Genomic DNA, 27,183 nt, shown 5'->3' with positions numbered 1-27,183 from the left:
GCACCAACTCTGCAGACTGGCACAAATGCCACCTTCACGCAGCTCGATCGTTTTGTTTACAAGTTAGTATGGCAAGTTACATATCAAAATGCTCGGCTGCTCATTGGCTGTAAGTTTTGAGTGTCAGTCACAGTTGTCCAATCAAACTGGTATATTCTACCAGAGTTCAGAGCTATACGTCATCCTCAAAGCTTTCTGTGACACTGGTTGGCTATACGAGGTGCCAGTCAACCCCAGACCCGTCGTAATTGGCCAACTTAGGTGTCTTTCGGAAGCTAACAGTTCCGTGTTTCATGCGGTAGTATGGTTATCGCCGACAGAAACAAATTACGTCTAATATGAGCAATATAAATGAAAAAAATTACTTAGGTGGTCTCAAGTTATGAAACGTTTTCTGGAGTTTTTGTCCCTTTGAGAATATATCGTGTGTTTTGGACCTAAATCGTTTTACTGGATTATATTCGCTGGAGCCTTACGGACACAATGGGATCAATACTGCTCGGAAATATTGATGTTTGACTTGCAGGGGGTCTTCAAAGATAGGGACAGTCAACTCTTAAAAGTATGTACTTCTCTGTAAAAAAGGCTTTAGTGTCAGTGCTGTGGTTGTTGTGTGTCAAAATGGTTTATATCATCGGAAAGACAAGACTTTGAAGTTTCATTTGATGGGTAGGGTGTCGAGATGCATGGCAGATGGGCATGCACACATTACTGTAACGTTTTTAAAACGCTGTTATGTCCCGGGACCGGCACGTGTGCGCGTTAAGAGGACACACTCACATGCACATAGCAACTCATACAGGCCCAGTTTAGAGTTACCAGTTAATATTCATGTCTCTGTGATGTGGGAGAAATATCAGAATATTCCGTGAAAATTTCACTATACATGGGAAGGATGTAAAGTCTCCACATGGATAAACATAAAGCCTGGGATTCAAATCCAGTCTTCAGGAACTACATAGCGGCGACAGTAACCACTGCGCTACAGCGCCATCCACCTCAGTCTACCCTAAATGGGGTAAAATAATTACAATATTAGTATGTGAAACAATTCACAAACTAAACCTAAATGTCTTTAAGTGAAAATATTTAAACAGCTTACAGTTTATTTTAATGAATCACATTTTAATGTGCATTGTAATGCTGAAAACAGAAACACAACCTGGTACTCATTTCTCATTTGGTGGTTTAAATACAGTATGCTAGATTTATAGTACCTAACTGAAAAATGTAAATATGTCCAGCATGCTGGAGTTCTGACACAGAAATACAGTGGATTCAGAAAGTGTTCAGATCCCTTCACTTTCTTCACAGTTTACGATGTTGTAGCCTTATGTTTAATTTAAATAATTTTATTTTTTCCCACATCAAGCCCCACAATGGCATGATGCTAATCTTGGCATTATCAATCCAGATAGTTTTGTTTCTTTCAGTCTAAGAGATCTTTAGGTGCCTTCATTCAAACTCCAAGCAATCTTCCCTGTGTTTTTAAATGAGGAGAGGCTTTTGTTCTGTCATAAAGCCCAGATTGATGGAGTGTTGCCGTGAAGGTTGTCTTTTTGGAAGTTTCTCCCATCTCTGCACAGGCTCTCAGGAGCGTAACCAGAGTGACCATCATTTTCTTGATCTCCAACCTTACTATTACCCTTCTCCCATGATTGCTCAGTTTGTCCGTTTGTCCAGTTGTCCATTTGTAGGAAGAGTCATGTTTGTTCCAAACTATTTAAAAATTTTGAAGGCAGTTGAGCTTTTGGGAACCTTTGATGCTGCACAAAATTTTTTGTAGCCTTTCCTCAGATCTGAGCATCAATATAATCCTGTCTTTAAGCTCTTCAGGTTATTCCTTCAACCTCATAGCTTGGTTATTGCTCTGATACACATTGTAAACTGTAAGACCTCTGTAGACAGGTGTATGCCTTTCTTAATTGTGTCAAATCGATTGAATTGATAACAGGGGAAAACATCTCAATTATAATCAAATTCCAAGCATCATAGCAAAACATCTGAATACTTTTGTCAATGTGATATTTCGTTTAGTTTATTTTTAATACATTTGCAAAAATTTTAAAATATCCTATTTTTACTTTGTCATTCTTGGGTTTTGAGTGTTGCTTGATGTGAGGGAAAAATGAATTGAAGTGATTTTAGCACAAGTCTAGAACGTAGCAAAATGTGAAAAAAGTGAAGAGTTCTTCAGAGTACTTTCTGAATGCACCATATGTACGTTTACATTTAATGTAAATGTTTGGAAGTAGCTTATTAATAACTTCTTACCCTTTTTTGCAGTATTGAAATAATTAACTGTTTATTCAATTTTTTTTTTTTTTCATGTATTATCAGTATTTTTCCAGAATCATTGCGATGGCTTCTGGCTACCCAAGATTATGATAAGGCAAAAAGTTTAGTTCATCGGATTATCCACAGCAACAGAATAGACCTAGAAAACGATGAAAAAGGAGTCCTTTCTGGTAAGATTCTGAAAATGTGCTCATTCATGTTTGTTTATTGTATATGTGTTTCAAAAGAGAGTGGCAGGTGCAAAATCTAAAGAAAAGAACAATAGAATTAAGTACAGCATACAAATGGTACAGCACTACATGTTCCATATAATTACTTGAAAAGAATTGTATTCTTCTGCTTATTTCTGCATTTTAAAGCCTGATTATACCTTACAGGCATAACAGAAGTTTTCCACTTGTGACAATGGAAAATGTTTTTAAAATTTTATAAGGAGATATGAACAGATTCAGAAAGTTAAAATAAGAGGTAAGGTAAATGAGAACATAATAATGAAACACAACCACAAGCCTCACAAAAATTCTACGTGAAATTGATAAATGATAGAATTTCTGTTTTCATAACAGTAGAAAAAAAAATATTTTTAGGATGTAAAGGTGATAAATGAATGCAATTGCAGTTGAAAACATCTTCAATTTCATTAATAATAAAGTAGAATGATATAGTTGAAATGCATTTTATATAATTATTATAATTTAATCATTTTAATATTAAAGTAGGATGGCATGGTGGCGCAGTTGGTAGCACTGCTGCCTCACAGTTAGGAGACCCGGGTTCGCTTCCTGGGTCCTCCCTGCGTGGAGTTTGCATGTTCTCGCCGTGTCTGCATGCGTTTCCTCCGGGTACTCCGGTTTCCTCTCACAGTTCAAAGACATGCAGGTTAGGTGCATTGCCGATTCTAAATTGTACCTAGTGTGTGCTTGGTGTCTGTGGATGTGTGTGTGTGTGCGCGCGTGAGCGCGTGCATGCCCTGCGGTGGGCTGGCGCCCTGCCCGGGGTTTGTTTCCTGCCTTGTGCCCTTTGCTTGCTGGGATTGGCTCCAGCAGACCCCCGTGACCCTGTAGTTAGGATATAGCGGGTTGGATAATGGATGGATGGAATATTAAAGTACTTCATTAAGGAATGCAGGACTGTGGTGCAGAGGTTAGCAATTCCTTTTTAGCAAACTACTTAAATTCCTTGCAATAATCTGAGGCCTAACAACATCAGCATTAGGCACAAGTTAAAGCTGATGTCACATTACATGACTTTTAATATTTCGGACGTCAGACTTGCTGACTGTAGTAGCTGATCGCATCACAGGACAATGACAAAAATTTGCAAAGCATGTCAAATTTATTTTGTGACTGTGTACAGAACCTCCAGGTCACTTGTGCTTGCCCCTTTTTACGACAGCCAATAATGTGTTTCCTAATGGGGCCAATGCTGTATGAAGGGTAAGGGGTGCAGCGAGTTCAGCCACAATCACTGCCCTTTTTTTTTATTTTTCCATTCTGCCATGGTATTTAAAATGAAAAACAGACAGATGAGATTCACTTCTGTTTGTGAGATCCAAAACAACCACATTCCTTATTTCTTGTTGCTTCGTTTTAAGAATTGTACTTCGCGGGGATCATTCATTGGTTGCCAGGTCTCATATACACAGAGCTCGCCCCTATAACTAAAGACAAAATCAAACCTGTCAGATTTTGTTGGGGTGATTTGTGAACTGGTGGACTGAGTCACAGAGTATGTCACACTAGGTGGCTGATATTCATGGTAGTGCACCCATTGATAGCCTCCTATTTATGTAAATGATGGCTACTACTGAAAACTGCTGGAAAATTCATCTAATGTGGCATGACCTTAAAGGAATAGGCCTAGAAGGGCTCATGCACACACCCACACTCATTTTCATCAGAACAAATATAGATAATTTAACCCACTGCTCCTCAGGTTTGGTCCTTGACGGCTAGGTTTTTGTTACCACCAAATTGCTTAATTAGAAACCAAACCTTGACAATAATGGTACTTAGTTAATTTTATGGCTTGTTAGTGTTTCCATTCTGCCACATCCAGTCATTCTTATAGATTATACCTCTTTGATAATATCATCCAAAAGATTTGTGGCCTGAAGTAGATTAGTAATTCTCAGTTTTTTACTTTTTTCATTTCCATTTCTTTATCTAACTCTTAATTGGCAGGTTGGTTAAGAAAACAAGAATAAATACACACAAAGAATGCAGCTCCATAAAACCTAAAAAAAGCTATTAGTAGTTTAAAAGCGAGGTAACTAAAATGAAGTGCAAAAATGTTGTTCTTCAGTGGAAATAATTGGCTTCTGATTATGAAAATGAATTGGAACAATAACCTGTAGCCTCTGCATCCCTCCATGGCTGAACTTGATCCCTTTGCCTTAACCTAATAAGCACACATTTTGATAAGCTGTAGTACCAAACAGAAACCACTCATAGACAAAGGAGAACATGCAGTCTCCATACAGGCAGTGACAAGGACAGAATTCAAACTTAGGAGCTCTGAGCCACTAACCATTGCAAGACCTTGCCAGCTCCTGGAATGTGCTCATCTAAAATGCTTAAGATTGTTATATTGATTTTTTGTATGACAGATTAGTGATTGATTTTACTAATGTATATTTAAGCAGTTATGCTTCTGAAATGGCTTAAACTGGTTTTATGTTGTGATTATTTGGTATTAAATATGCTGATGCAAATTAATGTAAAATTATCACAGTTATTCCATCTAATCAACATGTTACAGGATGAATGGTATAAAATCCAAGCTGTAGTTTGCATAATTCTTTGTGACATTCTTTAAGGAAACTAGGGGGCTTCGCTCACCAACCCCCGTGTTTCTTTTTCCGGATACACAATTTTAAGATTTTTTTTTCTTTGAATTGTTGCTATTTCATTAGTTTCACTTTTATTTCAGAACTTCTGTAAAAACAATATTTTTAATCTTTTGTGTCCCAATATGCTGAATCTTTTAAATGAGGTCAGTGAGACATGTGTTTAATGACTTTATACCATAATTTAGGATAGGTTTCTCTGTTTGGAATTTCAGCACAGACAAAGCGATCCACATCTTCAGCAGTTAATAATTTTTTTACAAAGTAACCAATAAATGCATGTGAGTTAAACCCCATTTTTGAAATTCTCTGACTTAAACTTCAAAGCCTTACAATATTTACATACTTCTGACATATCACCTGTGTCCATATATTCAATCTCTATTCTCCTTTTTGTTATTTCTCAGAGTAAAAATTTCTCTTTGTTTGCGATACGATGTTTTCCTTTGGGTACCTTTTTTTCCCCTCTTACAACTCCACAGAAATGCAGGCTAGATTCATTGGTCATTCCATTATTGCTTTTGCATTGATGTGTGTATGGGTGTACATGTGAATCGGCCATGTTGTAGACTAGCAGAATGTCCAGGACTGTTTCATATCTTGCTGCCAGTGCTGCAGGGATATGGTACAGCGACCCCGATTTAGATTAAGGATGTTTAAGAATGTCACATTAAGTTGTACTAATCAAATAAACAATACTGTTTTATTTAACAACTTTAAAGTTTAGCTCATTACTTGTCAAGCAAAACTAAATTGCTGACAAGATCAAAATACTCGGGCACTCTTAATGTTAATTAATTCTGTTAGTGCTTATTTCTTGAACTTGTGCATATCTGAAAGAGCTCATAGGCTATGAGAGTAACAAGAGAATTAAACTGAGTGAAACTTGCACCGCTGCTTGTCTCATTTCTTGGTACAAGGTTTGATGCCAAGTTTGATTGATGGCTGAAGAGTTTCCAGTATCCTGTCAATCATTAGTTATTTTATTGGTGCGTTCTATTTGGTGAGTTATTTGAGTCCCTTTGTATCTTGTACAGTCCTGGCAACACTGAATAACGCTTTGCTATTTATTTTTCTTCATTACTGATTAGAATATAAGAGGAGTCATATTGCAGTGAGTTACCTTCAGCAGCTGAACAACCTGTTTTATGTTAATGCAGAATCAACATAATTTAGCATAAAGGTATGTCAGTGCTTTAATAGGTTATCAAATGCTACTAGGACCAAAAAAAAAACCTACAAGTAAGCAATAATAAATATTGAATAAACAGATGACACTCTTCCCATTTTAGAAATGAAAGGAACTAGAAAGTGCAATTTGGTTGCCAGGGTAACAAGCTAAATACAGCAATCCAGGGTTAATTTCTCCCAGTTGTCAAGACCTTAATAAGAAATTCAACACATTTTTTTTGTTTAAGAAAATGTGTTTAGAAAAATCAAATAAAACTTCAACTATTCTGTTATCTAAAAGTATTTTTACTAATTTACATATTGTGGGTGGTTCTAATTTATTTGATTTTATTTAAAAAAAACTTTGATAGCTCATGACCCATTATAAATGAATGTTTCTTTTTTAAAATCCTTATTGTAATCACTTTGCATGCCTTGTAGATACTTTAGTGTCATTGTTGTGATTTTCTAAATGTGGACACTTGTCCAGTGGCAGAGGAACTGCCCCAGCTTCTCATGTTTGTGGCAAATATGGGGAAGTGTTTTTGCAAGGGAAATCAGGAAGCACTTCTTCACACAAAAAAGGTTGTGGGAATCTACAACAAACATTAGAGGCACATACAGTAGTTAAAGAGAAAAGTCTGACTGCCTGTCTGGATGAGACATTATAATTTTTTAGTCATTAGCTATCTAAAATGAGCATGGTAAATGAGTGATCCCCTGTTGTTTATAAAGTTTGTTCAAAAAGATGTAAAATGCATTTGAAATAAACATGCTTTTTATGCAAATGACAGTCTTCAGATGATGTGGAAATCAATGAAAACAAATTTCAACTTTGGAATAATATACTGTTAAATTGCAACATGTCAAAAGTGCAATAATTGACTAAATGATCATAAGAGTAAAAGTAGTATATAAAGTCAGAATGTTATCATAGTTAAACAGAGAAATGAGGCTTGGTATAAGAATGTCACTTAAAAGAGCAATTTGAAAAGGTGCATAATTAGCCTGAATGCCAACCTTTGGAACCAAAGGAGCTTTCAAGACATATTGAATTGTTTCCCAAACTTCACATGTTAACTCTTTGGAATAGTAAGGAAGCCAGCATTTAAGACTTGTAATGTCTTTCATATTTCTGCAGGGTACAGTAAGCTTTCTATACAAGTGTTTTGGAGGTGATTAAAGCCAGACATGAGCAAGAGTAGGACAGGCTTTAAGACAATGCTAAGACTGAGAGGAAGTCATTTATCAAGCTGAGAGTCCTTGTTATTTACAGAAACGGTAATAACACTACTGTATTGTACATCACACTAAAGTGGACTGGTTGAATGTGAATGTTCTTTAATCAGAATGCATCATGTATCTTATACTATAAATTTATTTAACTGCAGTTGTGCTTCATTTTTTCATAAATAAATGTTGTGGCTGTATTTGATCCATAAAGCTCCTTTTAACAATACAGTTAAAATATGTTGCATAAGTAAGTGCATTACCCATCAATGTTCCTGTTATTTGTTTAGATTAAGACCTCATTCAAGCTATAGCAATGATTTTTAGCCACCAGTGGTTTTGAAGTTAAAGTTGTATCTTCTACTGTTGAACTTCTATGCCAAAGTAGGCATAGCTATACAGTGATACATGTAAAAAAATCATATAAAATGTTTACAACTATAAAATGTTCTAATGTTTTTTAAGAAAATTCATTTTATAGTTGTCTCACATTTCTAGAAACCTAGCCTGAGCACTATCTGTATTGGATTTTCATATTCTTCCTGTGTTTATGGGATTCCCTCAGGAGTACTCTAGTCAGGTTACTTATGACCCTAACTTAGCCCAGTATGAGGGAGTATTTGTATGTGCATGAGTGATACCTGTGATTGACTACATCCCTGCCTAGGAATCAATCCTTGTTCTCAGTACTGCCAAAATAATTGTTTAAATTGCACAAAATTAATAAAGGCCGTGAATAAAACTGAGTAAGCTGCTACAAGAAAATATGCAAAATAAAGATTATTGATTGTGAGCCATTGTGTACACCCAAAGACACATTGGTATCTTGTTCAGGGTTTAGCCTTATTGGGTGCCAGCATCTTCAGACGTAGGCTCTGTTGCCCGGCCAACCTTGAATTAGACAGAAATAGATCTGGAAAATGGATGGATAGCTCAATCTATTGGCAGCTCTTTCAGCTGTGCTGTATTTTACTGCGCGTCAGCTATAACCGAGGTGAGATGGTTTCCATGGAGATCTTACTGGCCTTAAACTTCTCTGCTGAGTCATAGCTCCAGGCGATTCCTCAAATGCCTTGTGGATAATTGCGTCTTAAAACTGTGTACTATAAGGAAATTTCAAAGAATAGCTCAAGCAAAAAGTTTATTTTATAAAACAATTAATACAGGAAAATTTTCATTATTGTTATCAAGTCCATTAAGCTCGTCCACGTCTTGATTATGGGATCCAGTGCCTGTTTCACCAACACAAACAATTACCCAAAACAAAATATCAGTTTACAAAGAGCATACTTTGTCATATGGTCCTAACACTTTAAATAAATAAAAAGAAATCCTGTTTTACTACCTGCATTTCCAAATAAAATACTTATTCTACTTAAAGTCATAGTAAAACATTAAACATAATTAAACAAACTATTTAAAAAATATATAGAACATTTATGTAGTATTTCCACTTTGATGACATTTTAGGTCTGGATGCCTTTCGTGAGAAGCTTGCATGTTTTACACTGGTTTAAAAGGATTAAATATTGTTTCGATTGACCTATGCTTTAAAAGCAGCAGTACTTCTTTGTGTATGTGTGTGGTGATATGTGGACATACGTCCTGATACAATGGTATTTTCCTGGATTATTTCCTTATGACACTTTGACCCTGACTTGGAAAATGGATTGATGGATGGACTGTACAGAATGTGGCTTTATACTAAGTTAAAAAACATACTGGAGTTTTCATAAACAGGAATTCCTGACTGAGAGCAAACCGATTGTGAAAAAGTCTTTACTATACTTTATAAATACAATATAAGTCGGAAGCTTAGATGATTTCAGTAGACCCCTGACTTTCCTCTTCCTAGGTATGTTTGCAAAGCTTTATCTGTGGTCACATCCAAATTACACTTAAAGGCATGCCTTTTCTCCTCTGCATTTTCATTGGCTTACCTGTAACTGATTCAAATTTTAGTCTTCCATTTCATCTGCAAGCATCCAGTTTGTGGTATTGTATTTTCATCCATTCTTGTCTCTCTACTACTTATGTAAATTCTTTTAATTTGGCTTTTTTGTAGTTTACCATGTTTTGAATTATATTGTTCTTTCCCTTTTTAATCCAAAATTGTACAATTAACTTTATATTACATTGTTTTGACATCACTTATATTTTAAAAGTTTATTGTATCTTTATAACTTTACAAATATTAATATAAACTCATGAATTGTCTTTATATGAAATATGAAATTAAAAATAAAAATAAAAGTCAATGTGCGTGACAGCTATCTAACTACAACAGTCTGCAATAAACAGATAATATTAATGTTAAGAGTCTAAATTTGGAAGAAAAAGACAAGCTCGCCACTTTTACCTAAAATAACAAAATTTACCCTAATGCTCAAAAGCAGGATATCGCTGATCAAACGTACAACTTTGTTAGCTGGAATGTCAAAGGTCTCAATCATGACCTAAAGAGAAAAAAGTATTCTCTCGTCTCACAGGTTTAAAGGTTATGATAGTGTTTTACAGCAGACTCATCTAACAAGTAAGGATCAGTTTCAACTGTAAAGAGACTGGATCAGGTAAGCCTTTCATTCCAGCTATGATAAGAAAACCAGCGGTGTCGGTATTGTAATCCATAAAACAATTCAACTTGTGGTATCACATGTCGCATTTGATCCTGAAGAGCGCTACAGTATTTCAGGGTTGTGGGAGGTTTTTTCAACTCTAAAGTAATTCTGTCCATATAAATCTATATGAATGTAATGTGAATGATGGGGAATTTATGCAAATGTATTGGCACAAGTTCCTTGTAGGAGCACACATAAAACCATGATTGGTGGAGATTTTAATTGAATTTTATATCCAGACTCAAATAGGTCCTCATCAACAACAACTATAATACTTAAACCCATAAAAATGGTTTCACATTTCATTGCAAATCACAATCTATCAGATCCTTGGGGATCTTTAAATCCAAATTCAAGAGAATGTTCCTTCTCGCCTGTGTATCATAAGTACTAAAGAACTGATTATTTCTTTATTGATAATAACTTGTTGCACACTATCAGATCTTGTAAGTATGACACTTTTGCCATCTCCGACCACACTCCTCTTATTTTACATCACTATGCCCTACATACTCAACTTGCAACTGACATATTAACTATATTAACTAACCTCTGTCATTAGCAGGCAAAAACTTTATAGAATGTACTGTATATTTAATCAAATGCATCCTCAAAGTTTGTTGCAGGAACTCTTTGGGAAATGATGTAATAGGGTACAAAATGTCATATCTCTCTCACAAAATCAAGCTAGAAACTAGGAAAGCATTAAAACTGATCACAGGAATTTCCAGAATAGATAGTGAAAATGTCAGATTTCCTAATGTGGTTCTTTATAGAAAAACACTGGCTTTGCAATCAGAATTTAGTCTCTTGACAACAAGAGTAATGGAATATCTTATTTTTAATTTGTGACATTATTATTGTGAACACAGAGTAAAGACTAATAAGCTTCTAGCTCAACAAATTCACCTGTAGGAATTTTGCAATGTGATAGCAGAAGTTACCAATGCAACTGGAAATAAAATTAAGAAGCATAAAGATAAAACTGACACATTCAAAGAGTACTTTAGGTCCTTATATTCCTTAGAGTATAAAGAATCTTAGACACAAGTTAATTTTTTTTTAATAAAATACAAACACCAGAGCTCAGTGTTTCAATGTAGAAGAACTTGATATCCCTCTATAAACTCAGTATAAAGAGGGAAAGCTGCAGTTCTGGATGCCCACCCAGTTGAGTTATTAAAAAAAAATTAACAAAGTTGACTCCATTATTATTAACAACATTTCTAGAAGCTAAAGAAAGCAAAATTTCACCCCAAATATTACTCCAAGCATTAATAACTGTTTTTCCAAAGAAAAATATAGACTTACTACAATTTGCTTCATGTAGACCAATTTCAATCCTGAAAAACAATGTTAAGTTACTAGCAAAACTCCTAGCTAGGAGAACTGAGAAGGAGCCTCTGTCAGTAATATTACAAGACCAAACCCAATTCATTAAGGTCAGGCACTCACCTCTAACCTCCAGTGCCTGTTAATGTAATATACTCGCCCACAAATTCCGACTAACCAGAAGTCTTATTTTATTTGGAGGCAGAAACGCTTTGGATAAAGTCGAATGGAATTGTCTATTTATTACACTGCACAGGTCCCGATTTGGCCCTAATACAGTATATCTTCATGGAATAAACTATATTTTACTAGTCCAGGATCCTCAGTCCACATTAATAACACAAACTCCTAAAAATTTACATTAGTGCAAGATACTCGACAAGCAGCCCACTATCACCAATGCTTTTTGAGTTAGTCATTGCACCATTGGCTGTTCATATCTGCAAGAAACCAGAAATAAAAGTGATTATCAGACAAGGACTAAAAACAGAAAATATCACTATATGCTGGCAATATGGTGCTCTATATATCAGACCCACAATTATCTACCATTAGTCCTAATCATGTTAGGAGTATTTCATAAAATTTCTTGTTTAAAAATTAATCTGAATAAAAGTGTGCTTTTCCCAGTGAATTCTGTAGCAGGTAGTACTAGATTTTGTTTATAACATTTTGTTTAATATCTGGGGATAACAATCATAGATGTACTGTACACTAAAATATCTTTTACAATGAAATGTTGGATGGTACACTCTTCATCTCACCAAAAATTAATACTGTTAAAGTGAACATCGTCCCTAAGCTGCTATATCTTTTCCAGAGTATCCTGACATACTTGTAGATCTTTTTAGCAATTAAGACTTAGTCATTCATCTGGAATTCAAAATGGCCGCACTTGCAAAAGATGAATCTACAAGATCTAAAGCACAAGGAAATATGGCACTAGCTTTCAGTTTTACTATTGGGGAGCAAATACATGCAAAATAAAATATTGGAAATCCGCAAAAATGTATGAATCCATACTGCCCCGGCTGGCACTGGAAATCAAATCCTGCTCTAAAAATTCTTTATTCTTCTATGCCCTGCTTTGTGCACCAAACCCTGTTTTCAAAAATGACTTAAAATATGGAACCATTGCAAAACACATTTTAGGGTAGAGAAGCTCTTCTGTGTTGCTTCTACAGTGTATGGTAAAATCATCTTTTTTTAGCTTTCACTCACCTACTCAGTTAACTCATGGAAACTGCTAAGGATTAAGACACTTAGAGATCTTTATATATACAATGTACTTGCATCTTATGAAACAATTACACTCCAAATTTAAGTTCCCACCTACACGATCCTTTTCCTTTATACAAATTAGAAATTTTGTTAAAAGAAACCTACCCAACTTTGCACATCTCACGCATATTTCAATCCCAGAGACCAGTATCCAGCAGGGGGCGCTCACTCCCTGGGTTTGTGTTTCTTTTATTGATGCAGAACAGACTTCAGCCTTACACCCATCGCTATTGTAACCGTGGTGGAAATAATTCAGATGGGAGCAGTATAGTACACAAAGAGGTATATGTATTCAAATTGCTTTAAAAGATAACTTCCATTCCCAAAAACAGTAGAGGTAGGATGGATTGATTCGACAGCACCTGGGAAACCACTCGCCAGGGAATGGTGGGGTATTAACTTTCTCCCTCTGCTTCCTCATTCCTGCACCATAGGCAGATGACCGCAGTGCGATACTTCCGCCCTTCCTCCGCCATCTTGCCCCCATCCTTCCCAACACAGCTCCTCCCCAATAAAATGGCCGCGACGCCAGGAGTCGGCGCGCATATGAACTGTTTGTTTATGATTTTGACCTGTTTTTTTGTGTCTGTACAATATACGGGGCGGAAAACCCCAACCCTTGCTAAGCGTAGTCGGCAGAGTCCCGGAATGCGGAGGGACAATGGAATGCTCCAGGCCCTGCAGCAAGCGCAAGCCGCTACCAACCGGGAGCTGGAGGCCACGAGGCCAGGTTAGTGGAAGCCCAACGAGGCGAGACCAGACCGCCCAGGCAGCCGCCTCATCCTATGGTCCGATAATGCCTACCTGGGCATGTTTGAGAGGGCGGCCACCGGAGCAGTGGCAGCGGTCAGTGGGCGTCCATCTTGCCATACCTAAAAAGCGCTGCGGGCCTGACCTCCCTGAGGAGGAGGCGCTAATTACCTCCTCAAGCCCGAAATATGGCCCGCACGGCATTGCGAATGGCGGAACTGGGTCTTTGATATAGTTCTGGGGCAAGATGGGCGCTGGCTACGGCCAGAGAGCCCCCGGGCGGAAAGCGGGTGGCCTGTGAAGGCCTGGTCATGCAATGCCCAGTTCCCTCGCCCAGCAGGTCGGGGACACATCAACATCAGTTGGCGGTCCTCCACTTGGGGTCAGAAAAGCCTGCTCGCGGGAAGACTGCAGAAGCGCCAGCCAGAGCCAAGAGGCGGGTCCGCCGCGCTGTTTCAAGTGTGGCGAGACCGGCCACCTGCTGCCAAACTGCCCCATCACATCGCCCGGAGCCTATGGACTGCAGCTGGACATCAGCGGAGAGGTATTGTACCCGCCGCATCCCTTGGCGAGTCGAATCGGGAGTGGTGTTGCTAAATGGGCACGCCGTGGTGGCTTTGTTTGAAATTGTTGCTCGCCGTTTGTCTTACGCAACAGTGGTTAAAGCAGCATTTGTTGGTTACCTGTGTGCATGGGGGACTAGGTCATATCGTTCGCTCACTGCTATCTTACCTGGAAGGGGAACCAATCAAATGGCGGTCGCTGTGTTACCTGACCCCCTTCCCAGTGATCTGGGACAAGACTGGTCTAAAAGAATCAGCGGTAAGCCATTCGCGCTCCGGGGCCTCGTTGGATCTTGTCATGAGGGGAAAAGGCACCCTCCCGCGGCCTCCACGCCCGTGCACAAGGGCAGGCCCTATGGCTGGTGTCTCGGGGACCTTTCCGTGGCTACGGACCTTGACCGGAAGATTCCGCGGAGAAGGGACTAGCCAGGGAACTCTTCCCGGGCCCAGGCCCCAAGACCCTCGCGGCCTGGACCATCAATTTCGGTCCACGCCGGCCTCCTTTAAGAGGGAGCAGTGGAATGATGACTCCCTGCGCTTTGCCCGGAATGCGATTGTTCTGACTAACAGCTAGAACCCTTCTTTGTCCTTGAAATGATCTGTTGTACCGGTGGCTACCCATGAGGGCGAGGTGCGGAAGTTGTTGCTAATTCAGCGTACCTTCCGGCGGAGATATGCGAGTTGGCACATGCTCACCTCCTAAGCCCACCTGGGGCGAAAAACACTGGAGAGGATTAAGCTCGCTTTTACTTAGGTCCGGCGGTTCTGTCAATCCTGTCCGAGTGCCAGACCCGCCAGATTCCTAGGAGGGACCGTGCTCCTCTAGTCCCTATTCCCCTCGTGGACATCCCCTTTGAAAGGATAGGGGTCGATTTGGTGGGACCCTGGAGCCCTCAACCCGTGGCCACAAGTATATCCTAGTCATGGTGGACTATGCCACCCGGTACCCAGAGGCGGTTCCCCTGCGCTCGCTAATACTAAAAGCATCGCGGGAACTGGTTAACTTGTTTTCCGCGTGGGCATACCCAAGGAGGTCCTCACGGACCAGGGTACGCCCTTCACTTCGGATACGTTCAAGGAGGTGGCCAAATTACTGCAGATAAAGCACCTGAAAGCGTCAGTCTATCACCCGCAAACTGGCGGGTTGGTGAACGATTTAATCAGGCGCTTAAGCAGATGCTCCGCAAGGTAGTCAGCGGACGGCAGGAACTGGGACCAGCTCCTCCCGCTCGTGCTTTTTGCCTACCGGGAGGTACCCCAGGCCTCTACGGGCTTCTCCCCTTTTGAATTACTATACGGGCGACAACCCGGGGAATCCTCGAGGCTGGGAGGCGAGGCTCTTCCCTCCTCTAATATTTTGAGATGCGTGCGCAACTGCGCGACCGACTCACAAAGATCAGGCCCCTCCTAAAAGAGCACGTGACTCGTGCGCAAGCAGCGCAGGCCGGTGTTACAACCGCAACTCCGTCCTCAGGGAGTTCGCCCGGGGACCGAGTTATGGTGCTCGTCCCGACCTCCCACTTTCGAAGCTGCTCGCTCACTGGCAAGGGCCTTACGAGGTTAAGGAGAGAAAGGACTGCGTCGACTATTTGGTAAACAGCCCAATCGACCAGTGAGAGGATCTATCATGTCAACCTGTTAAAGCCCTGAGAGATAGAGAGGAGCTCCCAGCTCCGTAGGTCACTCTCCCTTTTCGCAAGCACAACTGCCCTTAACCTCGGCGAAGAGCTGACCCCCAAGCAGCGGCAGGAGTTAGCCCAAACACTCCGAGCCATCCCGAGGTAGTGGCGAGTCACCCGGCGGACCGCTGATTGAGCCGCGATATAGTCACGAGGCCGGGTAATCGTCCGGAGAGGCCCTACCGACTCCGGAGGCAAAGCGCGCAGAGGTCGAACTGGAGGTGAAACGTATGTTGGACATGGACATAATTGAAGAGAGCCATAGTCCCTGGTCCAGCCCTATTGTCCTCGTCTCCAAGCCAGGCGGCTCCTGGAGGTTCTGTAATGACTTTAGGCGTCTGAATCAGATCTCCAAGTTCGATGCCTACCCCATGCCCCGCATTGGCGACCTCCTTGGCGGCTGGAGTGCGGCTCGATATCTGACTACCCTTGACATGACAAAGGGTATTGGCAAATTCCTTTAACGGCATCCGCAAAGGAGAAAACGGCCTTTAGCACCCCTAGCGGGCACTGGCAGTACAAGGTCCTCCCATTTGGGCTGCACGGGGCCCGGCGACCTTCAGCGTCTGGTAGATAGAGTGCTGAGCCCACCAGTCCTATAGCGCCGCCTACCTGGATGGCGTTGTCATCTATTCCGGCACCTGGGAGGAGCATCTACTGCAGGTCGCAGCTGTCCTCCGAACACTGGCTAAAGCCGGCCTCCGCATAAACCCCCGGAAGTGTTTTTTTGGATTAAAGGAGGCCAAATATTTAGGCTACCTCGTGGGACAAGGACAGGTGCGGCCACAGAGCTCCAAAGTTAAAGACATCTTAGAATGGCCCGTCCGAGTACCAAGAAACAGGTGCAGGCTTTCTTGGGGCTTGCGGTTACTACCGCCGGTTTGTTCCCGTTTCTCGAAGAGCAGCACCCTTGACTGACCTGACAAAAAGGGCGCCCCTATACGTGGTGTGGACCGACAAAGCAGAACAGCGTTCAGTGACCTAAAGAAGGCCCTAACGTCGGCACCTGTGTTACGGACGCCCGATTTTGGGCTCCGTTTATTCTCCAGACCGACGCGGACACAGGCCTGGGTGCCGTGCTGAGCCAAAGCGTCGATGGTGTCGAGCACCCTGTGATGTACCTTAGCGGAAACTGATGGACGGGACCCGTGCGCGGCAGTTTGGCCATTAAGTGGGCAGTGACCCACCTCCGTACTACCTGCTGGGTCGCGAAGCTCTGGTGAATCACGCTGCACTTCAGTGGATGTCCCTGCACAAAGAGTGAATCCGCGGGTCACCAGGTGGTTTGGACTTCTCACTGTCACTTATCGGCGGGCACCCTTCAGGCCAATGCCGATGCCCTCTCTTATTCACGACCTCTCAGACCTGCTCCTGGGCTAAGGGGGACTGTGGATTGAACAGCACCTGGGAAACCATCGCGCCAGGGAATGGTGGGGTATTAACTTTCTCCCTCTGGGAAAAAAGACCTCCTGCACCATATGGATGACCGCAGTCGCGATACTTCCGCCCTTCCTCCGCCATCTTGCCCTGGCGTCACAACATTCCTCCAGCTCCTCCCCAAATGGCGCGACGCCACCCATATGAACTGTTTAGTTTATGATTTTGACTGTAAATAGGAAAACCCCAACCCTTGCTAGACATTCAAGCCTGAAGCCAATGGAAGCCCAAATAGTCTGTGGTAAAGTATATGCTGGGAAATATATTAAAAACAAACCAGCTCCCCAAACACCCAAACACAAATAGGCACAGACACAAGCTGAAAGAAAACTCTCTTTCTAAGTGTTTCTCAACACTACAGACACAAGTACAACAAGCACTGTATAGCACACAATAATTCTTTTGTCCTTCTCTGCAAACTTGATCCCTTTCCCTCCTAACTCTGGCTCATCCATGTAAGGCAGGCAGCTCCTTTAATCTTCCACCTGGGAGTAGTTCTGTTCCTTGGTCCATGTGGTCCGAAAGCACTTCTGGGTAAAGTCGGAAGCCCCACGAACTTAGAGCTCCCCCAACCTTGCAGCACCCCCTGCTGCACTCACAGAACCCAACAAGGCTGAGTCCAAGAACTCTAAGTCCCATTATGCTCTGCGGTAATCCCAGGCACCACTGCAACCCAGGGGGACTGCCATCTAGAATTCTGAGGGAGATAATGCCCTGAGCACACTCTTGCCCCTGGTCCTTTCATTACGGACTCTTCCCGACCAAGTAAGCGCCCCAGCCATCCCTCACAAAATATACCTATAATATACTGTGTATTCCTTCGTTAATATTTGGTGGGTCATTTTTTAGTATCTGTTATATTTTTCAGTTTTAAACTCCAATGTCTACTAACTTGATGCTCTGTTTGGAGGTCATTTTCCCACATTTCTTCTTGGCACATTCACCCCAGCTCTCTCAGACTGCTTAGATGCAGAAATGTATCGTTCATTAGCATTTTTGCCACAGATTCCTTTTAAGGCTGAGGTCAGGAGTTTGACGGGTCTATCCAGGGACATTGATCTTTTTGTTGTTGAGTCACCTGAATATAGTTTGGCTGTGTGCTCTTGCTTAAAGATGAATTTTCATACTAGTGTCAGCCTCTCAGTAAAATTTAACAGGTCATATGCTATAGGTCTGTATTATACAGGTTTTTGATAATGTTTATAAATACACTTTTGCTTTACATTGATTTTTAGCTATAATCTATAGTGAAGTTGAAGTGATTTTGACATTTTCTAAAATGGAAGTTTTTGACCATTACTGAAAGGTACATGATTGGAAAAATTTGTACCATAAATGTTTAGTAAAATGTTTCTAATCAAGTGTAATCTGTTTAATACAGCCAAGGGGTGGTGGTTGTCAGTAGGGTTGTCAGAATCCAACATCACTACCAACAACTTGATGCAGTTATAACAACCAGAAAAAAATCCAATAAATACTGCCTCTTAATTTAAAATTTTTAAAAATTATTAATTAATTGCTTCTAATTTCCTTTTTTGAAAAAGTGGAGATTAAGGAAGAAGCGTTAAATGAATCTTAACTAAAGGACTTTTTATTCTTGTGCTGGGTGGCATAGTGATTTGCCTCACACTTACAGAATTTTTAGTTTGAGTCCCAGCCTTGGCACCGGCAGTGTAGCTATTGCATGCTCTCCTCCTCTCAACATATGGCTTTCTCCAGTTGTTTTTTCTCCCTTATCGCAAAGATTAACTTGTAAGGTTACCATAATTAATGTTACTGAATGAAGGTGAGGGTGTTTGTGTGGTTAAAAAAAAATCTCCATGCCACCAACAGTGTTTTTTTCCACTTTGTGTCTACTGGACACAATGGACACTGTCTCCCATTACCTGATCTAGAGAAGCAGGTTGGAAATTTAATTCAAGGATGGATAAATTCATGTGATGACATAAAAGTTGAGTCAAAGGGTGGTGTTGTCACAATTCAACATGTGAATCACTTTTCAGTTTGCTTATTCTCCCTGGATTGTTGTATTGTTTATATTTTGGTTTCTTCCTAAAGCCCAAGGTTATGCTGTCAGGATGTTTCATTATACTAAACTGACCTGGAGTGTGTAGGTCTCCCTTTAATGGACTAGCTTCCACCCTCAGGGTGATTCCTAAATTGAGCCAGGAGTCATCATGATACATTGCATTTCTCTGCAACCTTCACCAGAACTAAACAGAGATTAAAAAAGAAAAAAAGTTAAATATTTTCCAATCTTCATGCTTGTGTGTCCCACAGTCTTCTCATTTAGAATACAGTTAAAAGGAGTTACTTTACCATGTAATGTATCTGTCTCTAACATGGAAAAAAATAGGTAATGGTTATATCTATCTATCTATCTATCTATCTACATACAGTATTATATATATATGTATATATAATATATATATATATATATATATATATATATATATATATATATATATATATATATATATATATATATATATATATATATATATATATATATATATATATATATATAATATATATTTGTCGAAATCATAATGTCCCAGAGGTGTTCTATTGGATTTAGGTCAGGCGAGCATGAGGGACAGTCAATGGTATCAACTCCTTCATCCTCCAGAAACTGTATACATACTCTCGCCACATGAGACCGGACATTGTCGTTCACCAGGAGGAATGCAAGACCAGCATAGGGTCTGACAATGGGTCCAAGTATTCCATCCCAATACCTAATGGTAGTCAAGGTGCCATTGGGTGCATCCCTCCATGGATATGCCTCCCCAGACCATCACTAACCCACCACCAAACCGGTCATGCTGAATGATGTTACAGGCAGCACAACATTCTCCACGGCTTATCCAGACCCTTCCATGTCTGTCAGTTGTGCTCAGGAAGAACCTGCTCTCATTTGTGAAAAGCACAGGATGCCTGTGGTGGACCTGCCAATTCTGGTATTCTATGGGAAATGCCAGTCAAGCTCCTTGGTGCCATGCAGTGAGCACAGGGCCTGCCTGAAGTCTGTTTCTGATTGTTTAGTCAGAGACATTCACACCAGTGGCCTGCTGGAGGTCATTGTGTAGGGCTCTGGCAATGCTCATCCTGTTCCTTTTTGCCCAAAGGTGCAAATACCGGTCCTACTGATGGGTTAAGGACCTTCTATGGCCCTGTCTAGCTCTCCTAGAGTAACTGCCTGTCTCCTGGAATCTCCTCCATGCCCTTGAGACTGTGCTAGGAGACACAGCAAACCTTCTGGCAAAGACAAGTATTGATGTGCCATCCTGGAGAAGTTCGACTACCTGTGCAACCTCTGTGTAGGGTCCAGGTCTCGCCTCATGCTACCAGTAGTGACACTGACCATAGCCAAATGCAAAACTAGTGAAAAAACGGTCAGAAAAATATGAGGAGGGAAAAATGTCAGTGGCCTCCACCTGTTAAACCATTCCTGTTTTCGGGGTCATCTCATTGTTGTCCCTGTAGTGCACCTGTTGTTAATTTCATTATCACCAAAGCAGCTGAAACTGATTAACAACCCCCTCTGCTACTTAACTGACCAGATCAATATCCCAGAAGTTCCATTGACTTGATGCTATACGCCGATTAAAAAGTGTATGTATGTATGTATGTATGTATGTATATATTTGTAGCTGGACATTTTCCTCTGATGATGATTTCTGGTAGGAATCAAAAGATTAGGAATAAAAAACTATTTTAAGATACGTGATTCATTTGCTCCCTTTGTGGATTTCCAGCTACAAAAATACAAACCATATCACAGACCTTCACCTCCCAATATTTATATATACATACACTTGGGGGCTCTGCCTCCTGCTTGCTTCGCTCGCCCATCCCATGTTTGGTTTACCGGATATACAATTTAAAGAGATTGTTATTTTCATGGGAATTGTTACAAATGCATTATTTTCACTTTTACTTTAAAAACTTTTGTAAAAACAGTACTTGTCCTTTATTTACATCTCTTTCTCGCCAGACGTATAATGCTGGTCGCGTTGTGAAGGGGGGGCATATAAGGATATGCTGTCGGATCATCTGCTATCTTTTTGCTGCTTGCAATCTGCCTGTTTTGCTTGTCGCATGTCGTTGTTTTAAGAGCTGGGAGCACATGATGCTTGTCTGCCAAATGCAATCCAACAACTGCTAGGTTAGATGTCTGTGGACTTGTTTTAAATGATGGCTCACTGCCTTGTCTCGTGTGATTTTGTAAAAACAATAATTGTCCTTTATTTCCAGTCCCAGGCGTGGTTAAATCTCTTTCTTGCAGGACGTATAACACTGCTCGCGTTGTGAAGGGCAGGGGGGTCAATCAATTTAAAGCCTGTACAGCAGCTCTCCTTTTTGCCACTTCGTGTCTCTGCTGCTTGCGTTATGCTTGCTTCTCTGATATCATAAATATACACCTGACCGAATAGTTTTTTCTTTGAAATTAAACTTGTCATTGCCTTAACTGTTGCGGGACCACAGATTCTCATAGCGTATGTTCCATTATTGTGTAAATCTACATTTTGTACATTGAATGATTCGATTGCGAAAAGACTTTGTTTTCTGTTCTTTGCCTTTTATTTTTGACCTTGCTTTGTCTTGCTATTTTTTCAATCACACCTGGTCCTGATGATTAATTTCCTTTTGTTTGCGCTAATGCGATCTTTTAGTCGTCAACGTTTCATTTATAACGTATTGTCCTTTATACACTTTATATGCACTGAGAGCCCTGTATCTGTGTGTGCTGCTTCCCTTTACACTACTGATTTTTTTTGCTGGCCGGGCTCTGATATTGCTTGTAAGTAGGGCGTGTCTTGCAAGAATCTCATGTTCTATATCCCCGCAATCTTTAATCTCGTGGGTCTTTTATTTGTCTTCCGTGATCTTAGAAGAAGATCACGTATCGTCTCCTAGTCATTCCCTTCTACAGGATTTTTTTTTTTCATAATAGAGAGATGTATATACTGTACTGTATACATATACAGAAAAAATAAAGAGAGCATTAGAATCTTCACATTCTTTTTATGTATGTCAGTGTGGAAATAATCTTTAAACCTGATTTTTCAACAAACTTAAGCATTTCTCAGGTGTTAGCCAGCCCTTTTTTATGGGCAAGATGATGTTTCTTTGGCCAGAACCAGTGCCTAATCAACTAACAACCAATAACATATCTAATGTTTCAAAGTTGTTTTCTGCCCTGTTTTCGGTGGCCCCTCTTTTACTATCACAGAGTAACACAACTTTTACTGCTACCCTGTCAACATCTCATTTAAATCAGAGATTTCTGGAGGATGAATAGTTTAACAATATAAAATAAGTGATATAAGGAAATGAGCTAGGTGCTGCCAGCAAAGAGTTAGTAGGCTGAGTGAAAATGTACTCCACATACACAAATTGGTAATGAATGAGTGAAGCAATTTAACTAAATCATCAAGCAATGAAAGCCAATTATAAGTTAATAGTTAAGTCATATTTCTACATTAAAGAGTGTAGATTAATTGTTTGCAAAGTCATAAATGTATATGATAATTATATTTGCAACTAACTGCCTGCTAATGTGATTTGTTTCCCTCTTAATGGCATTATCTTTTTCAATTATAATGGTGATATTCTTTTTCAGTTAAGACTAGTTTTTTAAATGTGACAATTTATAGTTTGATTTTTGGCCTTTTTAAGCCTATATATTTATTTTTTTAATGGACTTTAAAATTTTAGCAATGAATCATAGCACACTGCATTTGTAAATTGTATTGAAGCAGTAGTAATTAAAATATTAGCAAGGCATGAACCAGCCCTTGACAGCATACTGTACACACCTTACTGCTCACTCATTCTGGCCAGATTAGACTTGCCTATTAAGATGTCTTTGGTATGTTAGAGTAGTTTAAAGTTACCCATGAAAAGAAAGGAGGAGTTAAAGAAAATGGAAAACTTTTTAAGTGAATCTAATCTTAGTAAGATTTTGTTACCTGTTAAACTATGCCATTTGAACTTGACCGATATGTTATACCATATGAAAGATTGCATGTGATACATTGGTTGTGTTCTTAGATTATGTGCCACAGCTTATATGAACTTGACAGTTAAATCTATCATCAGTATGAGCCACATAATTGGTGCCTGCAGTATGCTTTGAAAATCTTAGTTTTAAAAGATGCTTAGTGCTACAACCATCTTACTGGACACATCATAGTTTGTTATTCCATTTTAGCGTATGATGTATGTTGTTCCATGAGGCTGCTCTCTAGTCGTATTATGTTATTAAAACATAAGAAGATTCACAAATGACAGAAAATCATTTAGTCCATTAAGCTCATCTGATTTGCTAATAGCTAAGTTGCCCCAACATCTCATCCAAGTACTTTTTAAACGTTTTCAAGGTTACTACTTCCAAGTTCCAGATTCCCACAAGCCTTTGTCTGAAGAAGCGCTTCTTTGCTTCAGTCTTAAAATTACTTTCCTCTTAATTTCTACTGGTGTTATTAAATATGCGTTTTACTGAAAGAATTTTGATGTTTCAGTTTTATTCATGTATTCGAAAAATTCAAAGCCTTGTGTTAGGTTCTGACACATTCATCCAGGCTCACAACTAAAGACGTTTAATTCCCTCAGCCTGTCAGAGAAGGACAGACCCTTTAGTGCTGAAATGTACTTCATTGCTTTTCTCTGCACAGTCTCCAGAGCTGCTGTACATTATTGCAGCATGGTGACTAGAATTGCTCCGGAAAATAAATATATGATCTCACTAACACGTTAAACTGATTGAGCATAAAGTCTCTGCTTTACTTAAGATGGTTTTAGAAACATAATTAAGGATGACTCTGCAGTGAAGTTCTAAGCAATGCTTTCTCATAGCCATTGAAGACTGGCTTTGAATCTTAGTAGGTCATTGTTTTCAGCGAATTCACACATTCATTTTGGGATTTTTTCCACAAATTCCAGTTTACTACTACATTCCAAAGACTTGAAGGCTAGGTTGATTGGAGACCCTAAAATAGCCCTAGATATGTAGCTATAGGTATGTGAGTGTGCCTGCAATAAAGAGATAAATCCCACACAGGATTGGTTTTTGCCCTTTGCTCCATGGATGCACTTCAGTGTTCCATGACCCTAAAATTAAAAAAGTGGTTTAAGAAAATCATTTACGAAAAAATCAAAAGAAAGATATGAAAGCTATGCACAATTATAAAATATTGCAAAAGTTAGCACATTAGATAAAGAATTTTTTCCCTTGAACTCTTATCAATATGTTAAAAACAGACTTCTTTTTGACCACAGAGTTAATAGTCATGACATGATTTCTTATTTCTTTAATTTCTGGAGTCTGCTAGAAAAAAAAATATTTAAATAAAAGTTACTGAATGACATGGCCTGCCTACTCTGATAATCATAGGTGGACATGCTAGTCGAATATGCAATGTAGTGTATGTCTAAAGCTAATTTCATTCAACCTTAATGAAATTAAATATGGATCATGACATAGAAAAGCTTTAAATATGCAGCTCACATACTATGCTTAGCCATTGTTTATTGCTTTGTAACTGAAATCATGTAAAAAAAAACACAGTAGGTAAAAGGAAATATTTATTAGGAAAAAATAAGCAAACTATACCAGACATGCCATTGTCAGTAATGCTATATTTTAAGCCTGGCACCTGCTAAGCTTTTTGTCCATCTTTCTTTATAAGTTCATTAGCAGGGTTGCATAATTACATTTATTGTATTATTGAGCTTGTTCTTTTATAAACCATACTTTAATCATAATAAATTACTGACATTTTCTTGGTCTGCATGGACCCAATTTTAAAGTTGCTTATTTTTTTCAGCTTTTCTGCTTTTATTTTACATGTATTGTTTATTGGTTCCATTGAAGCACAGTTGATTTTCCTCTTATGATTTTTTGTTGACATTTTATGGCATCTTTATTTGATGAGCAAAAATCATATTTTGGTTTTACCAGAACTAGAAAAGGATCTTCCTAAGAAACCCAAGAAGACCTGCATCGCTAGAGTGGTGGGAACAAGAAATTTATGGAAGAACATATTAGTCCTTTGTGTAAATTCGTAAGTATTTACCTAAAGCCTTTTGAGTGAAAAATAAGACACATTTCAAGATATGTCTTGTTAAATAGTTTATTATTCCTATAACTACACAGTATGGTATTGAAGTATGCATCTGTACTTATAGAAGACAGGTTGGTGTATCTGGTAACATTTTAATGATGGTAGGCAGTTGGTCAATCACTGAATTAAAAGGTATTTGAAGCTGGGGTTTGCAAAAAAATGCAAATAAACAGTCTGGTATCACATTATTGGATGCTCTCCATGCAATTCCTTAAAATAAGATAAGAATGCTTTGCTATTGCAAAGCTGTTTGTGTAGATGTACTGTTCCCCCCATCTAATGTGTCTTTCTTTTCTAGTTAATAGTTTTTATAACACTAGCAAAGGACAGATTTTTAAACTCAATCTTTTATGGGTCATGTATCACTACACTTAAATAATACATTATTCGGTCTTCTTACTGAGTAGCATCTTTCCAAAGCTTGTTGCTCACCCCAATAAACTAATTTTCATTGCTCTGCATTTGCTATTTCAGACCAGTAATTAGGAGTGGGCTTTCCATGGCCTGCAAGCTCATGTGGTGCTGTCTGTTCCTGGGTCTTAACAATTTCTTTAAAATACAAAAATTGATGAGGATTTTGTTTCTTCTATTGAAAGTTATTTTTTTTAATGACATACCTCTAACAATCTCCATTTTTTCTCTCTTTTTTTGCTTCTATGTACAGGTCATGCCATAAGTAAATGAACAATTTCAAACAGTTTTAGAAATGTGTATTTGGTATATTTTTCAATAAAGCTTTTCCACTGCATGAGGATTCTTTTTCCACTGCTAAGTTATTTTTTATTTCTTTTTTCCTTATTTTTTGTTCCTAAATGTACAATATTTTTTACATTATCACAATTCCAAAACATTGCTGACTTTTTCCTTTTTTTTTTTTTTTTTAACCCCATCAGCACTTTAAAACTGTACTCTGTTTCCATTATATATTATCACAGAAGCAGAGCTCAATTTTGCACTTAACAACACTCACTTAAAAGCTGCATACAAATGCTTGCTGTTTTCATAGGTACCAGTATTGTCAACTGTTTGTAAAATGCCCTTAAATATTTTTTTTATATCCATGTACTATGAATTTTCACTTTTTTATATATGCATATATTTTATTAGAATGACCCTTGTATGTACTTTGTCAGCCTAAGTGCAGACTTCAGTTTACACCACTTCATTAAAGCCATTTATTTAAGCTTTGTTATTACAAGGCATTTTAAGAATGAAAATTGATTGAAACCTTACATGGAACGTTTTTTATAGGTGTTCTTTACTGTGTAATTGTCTACACTATAGTAAATTAGCATTAACCTCCTTAGTAATAATCCTAAGCGGCTCTCAGACAAAGAATTCAGTGTGGTTTAGGTAGTGACATTCTGCCCTCTCATACACAAACAACAGAAAAAATATTATAAGAAAAGTGCACAAAGAAACATGCTTCTTCTTTCCCAATTGTAACATTGGGCTGTGCGCTGGAGATGGTTTCAAAACATATCACAGGAAAGATGTGCTACATCTACTTCAGTACAGCAGTGGACACTAGACATAATTTGATTACTGTATTTATGATGACATTTTAGTATCTACATTTTTCAACATTTTGGTTTCTTTTTCCTATAGTAAACATAGTGCTAAGGAGGCCAGAAAATGATCCTGTTTCTTTACCAGGGCATGTTTGTAATCAATGTTTATTTTACCTAAGGATGTACATCATCTGTTTTTCTGGTCATTTTCAAAATGTTTACTCTGTGGCTTCCAACTTAAGTTATTATAGTGTTAATGAGTTGTATGTTAGTATGTTTATGTTAGTTTATTTTAACACCAATGTATTATGGCCTGCACATTTTGATGATTTTATGA

At 39.0% G+C, this 27,183-nt stretch overlaps 1 protein-coding gene across 1 annotated transcript in view; it reads left to right on the top strand.

Moving 5' to 3' along the window:
* Nucleotides 1-27,183, top strand: part of LOC120529556 (solute carrier family 22 member 23) — a 218,734-nt gene that overhangs the window by 153,808 nt on the left and 37,743 nt on the right. Inside the window, exons 5-6 of the mRNA XM_039753451.1 lie at nt 2,341-2,468; nt 25,173-25,275. Of these exons, the coding sequence (XP_039609385.1) occupies nt 2,341-2,468; nt 25,173-25,275 (231 nt within the window). The remainder of the gene's footprint in view (nt 1-2,340; nt 2,469-25,172; nt 25,276-27,183) is intronic.

Source organism: Polypterus senegalus, chromosome 5 (genome assembly GCF_016835505.1).
Source record: "Polypterus senegalus isolate Bchr_013 chromosome 5, ASM1683550v1, whole genome shotgun sequence".
NCBI lineage: Eukaryota > Metazoa > Chordata > Cladistia > Polypteriformes > Polypteridae > Polypterus > Polypterus senegalus.
This window is presented reverse-complemented; position numbering and strand designations above follow the sequence as displayed.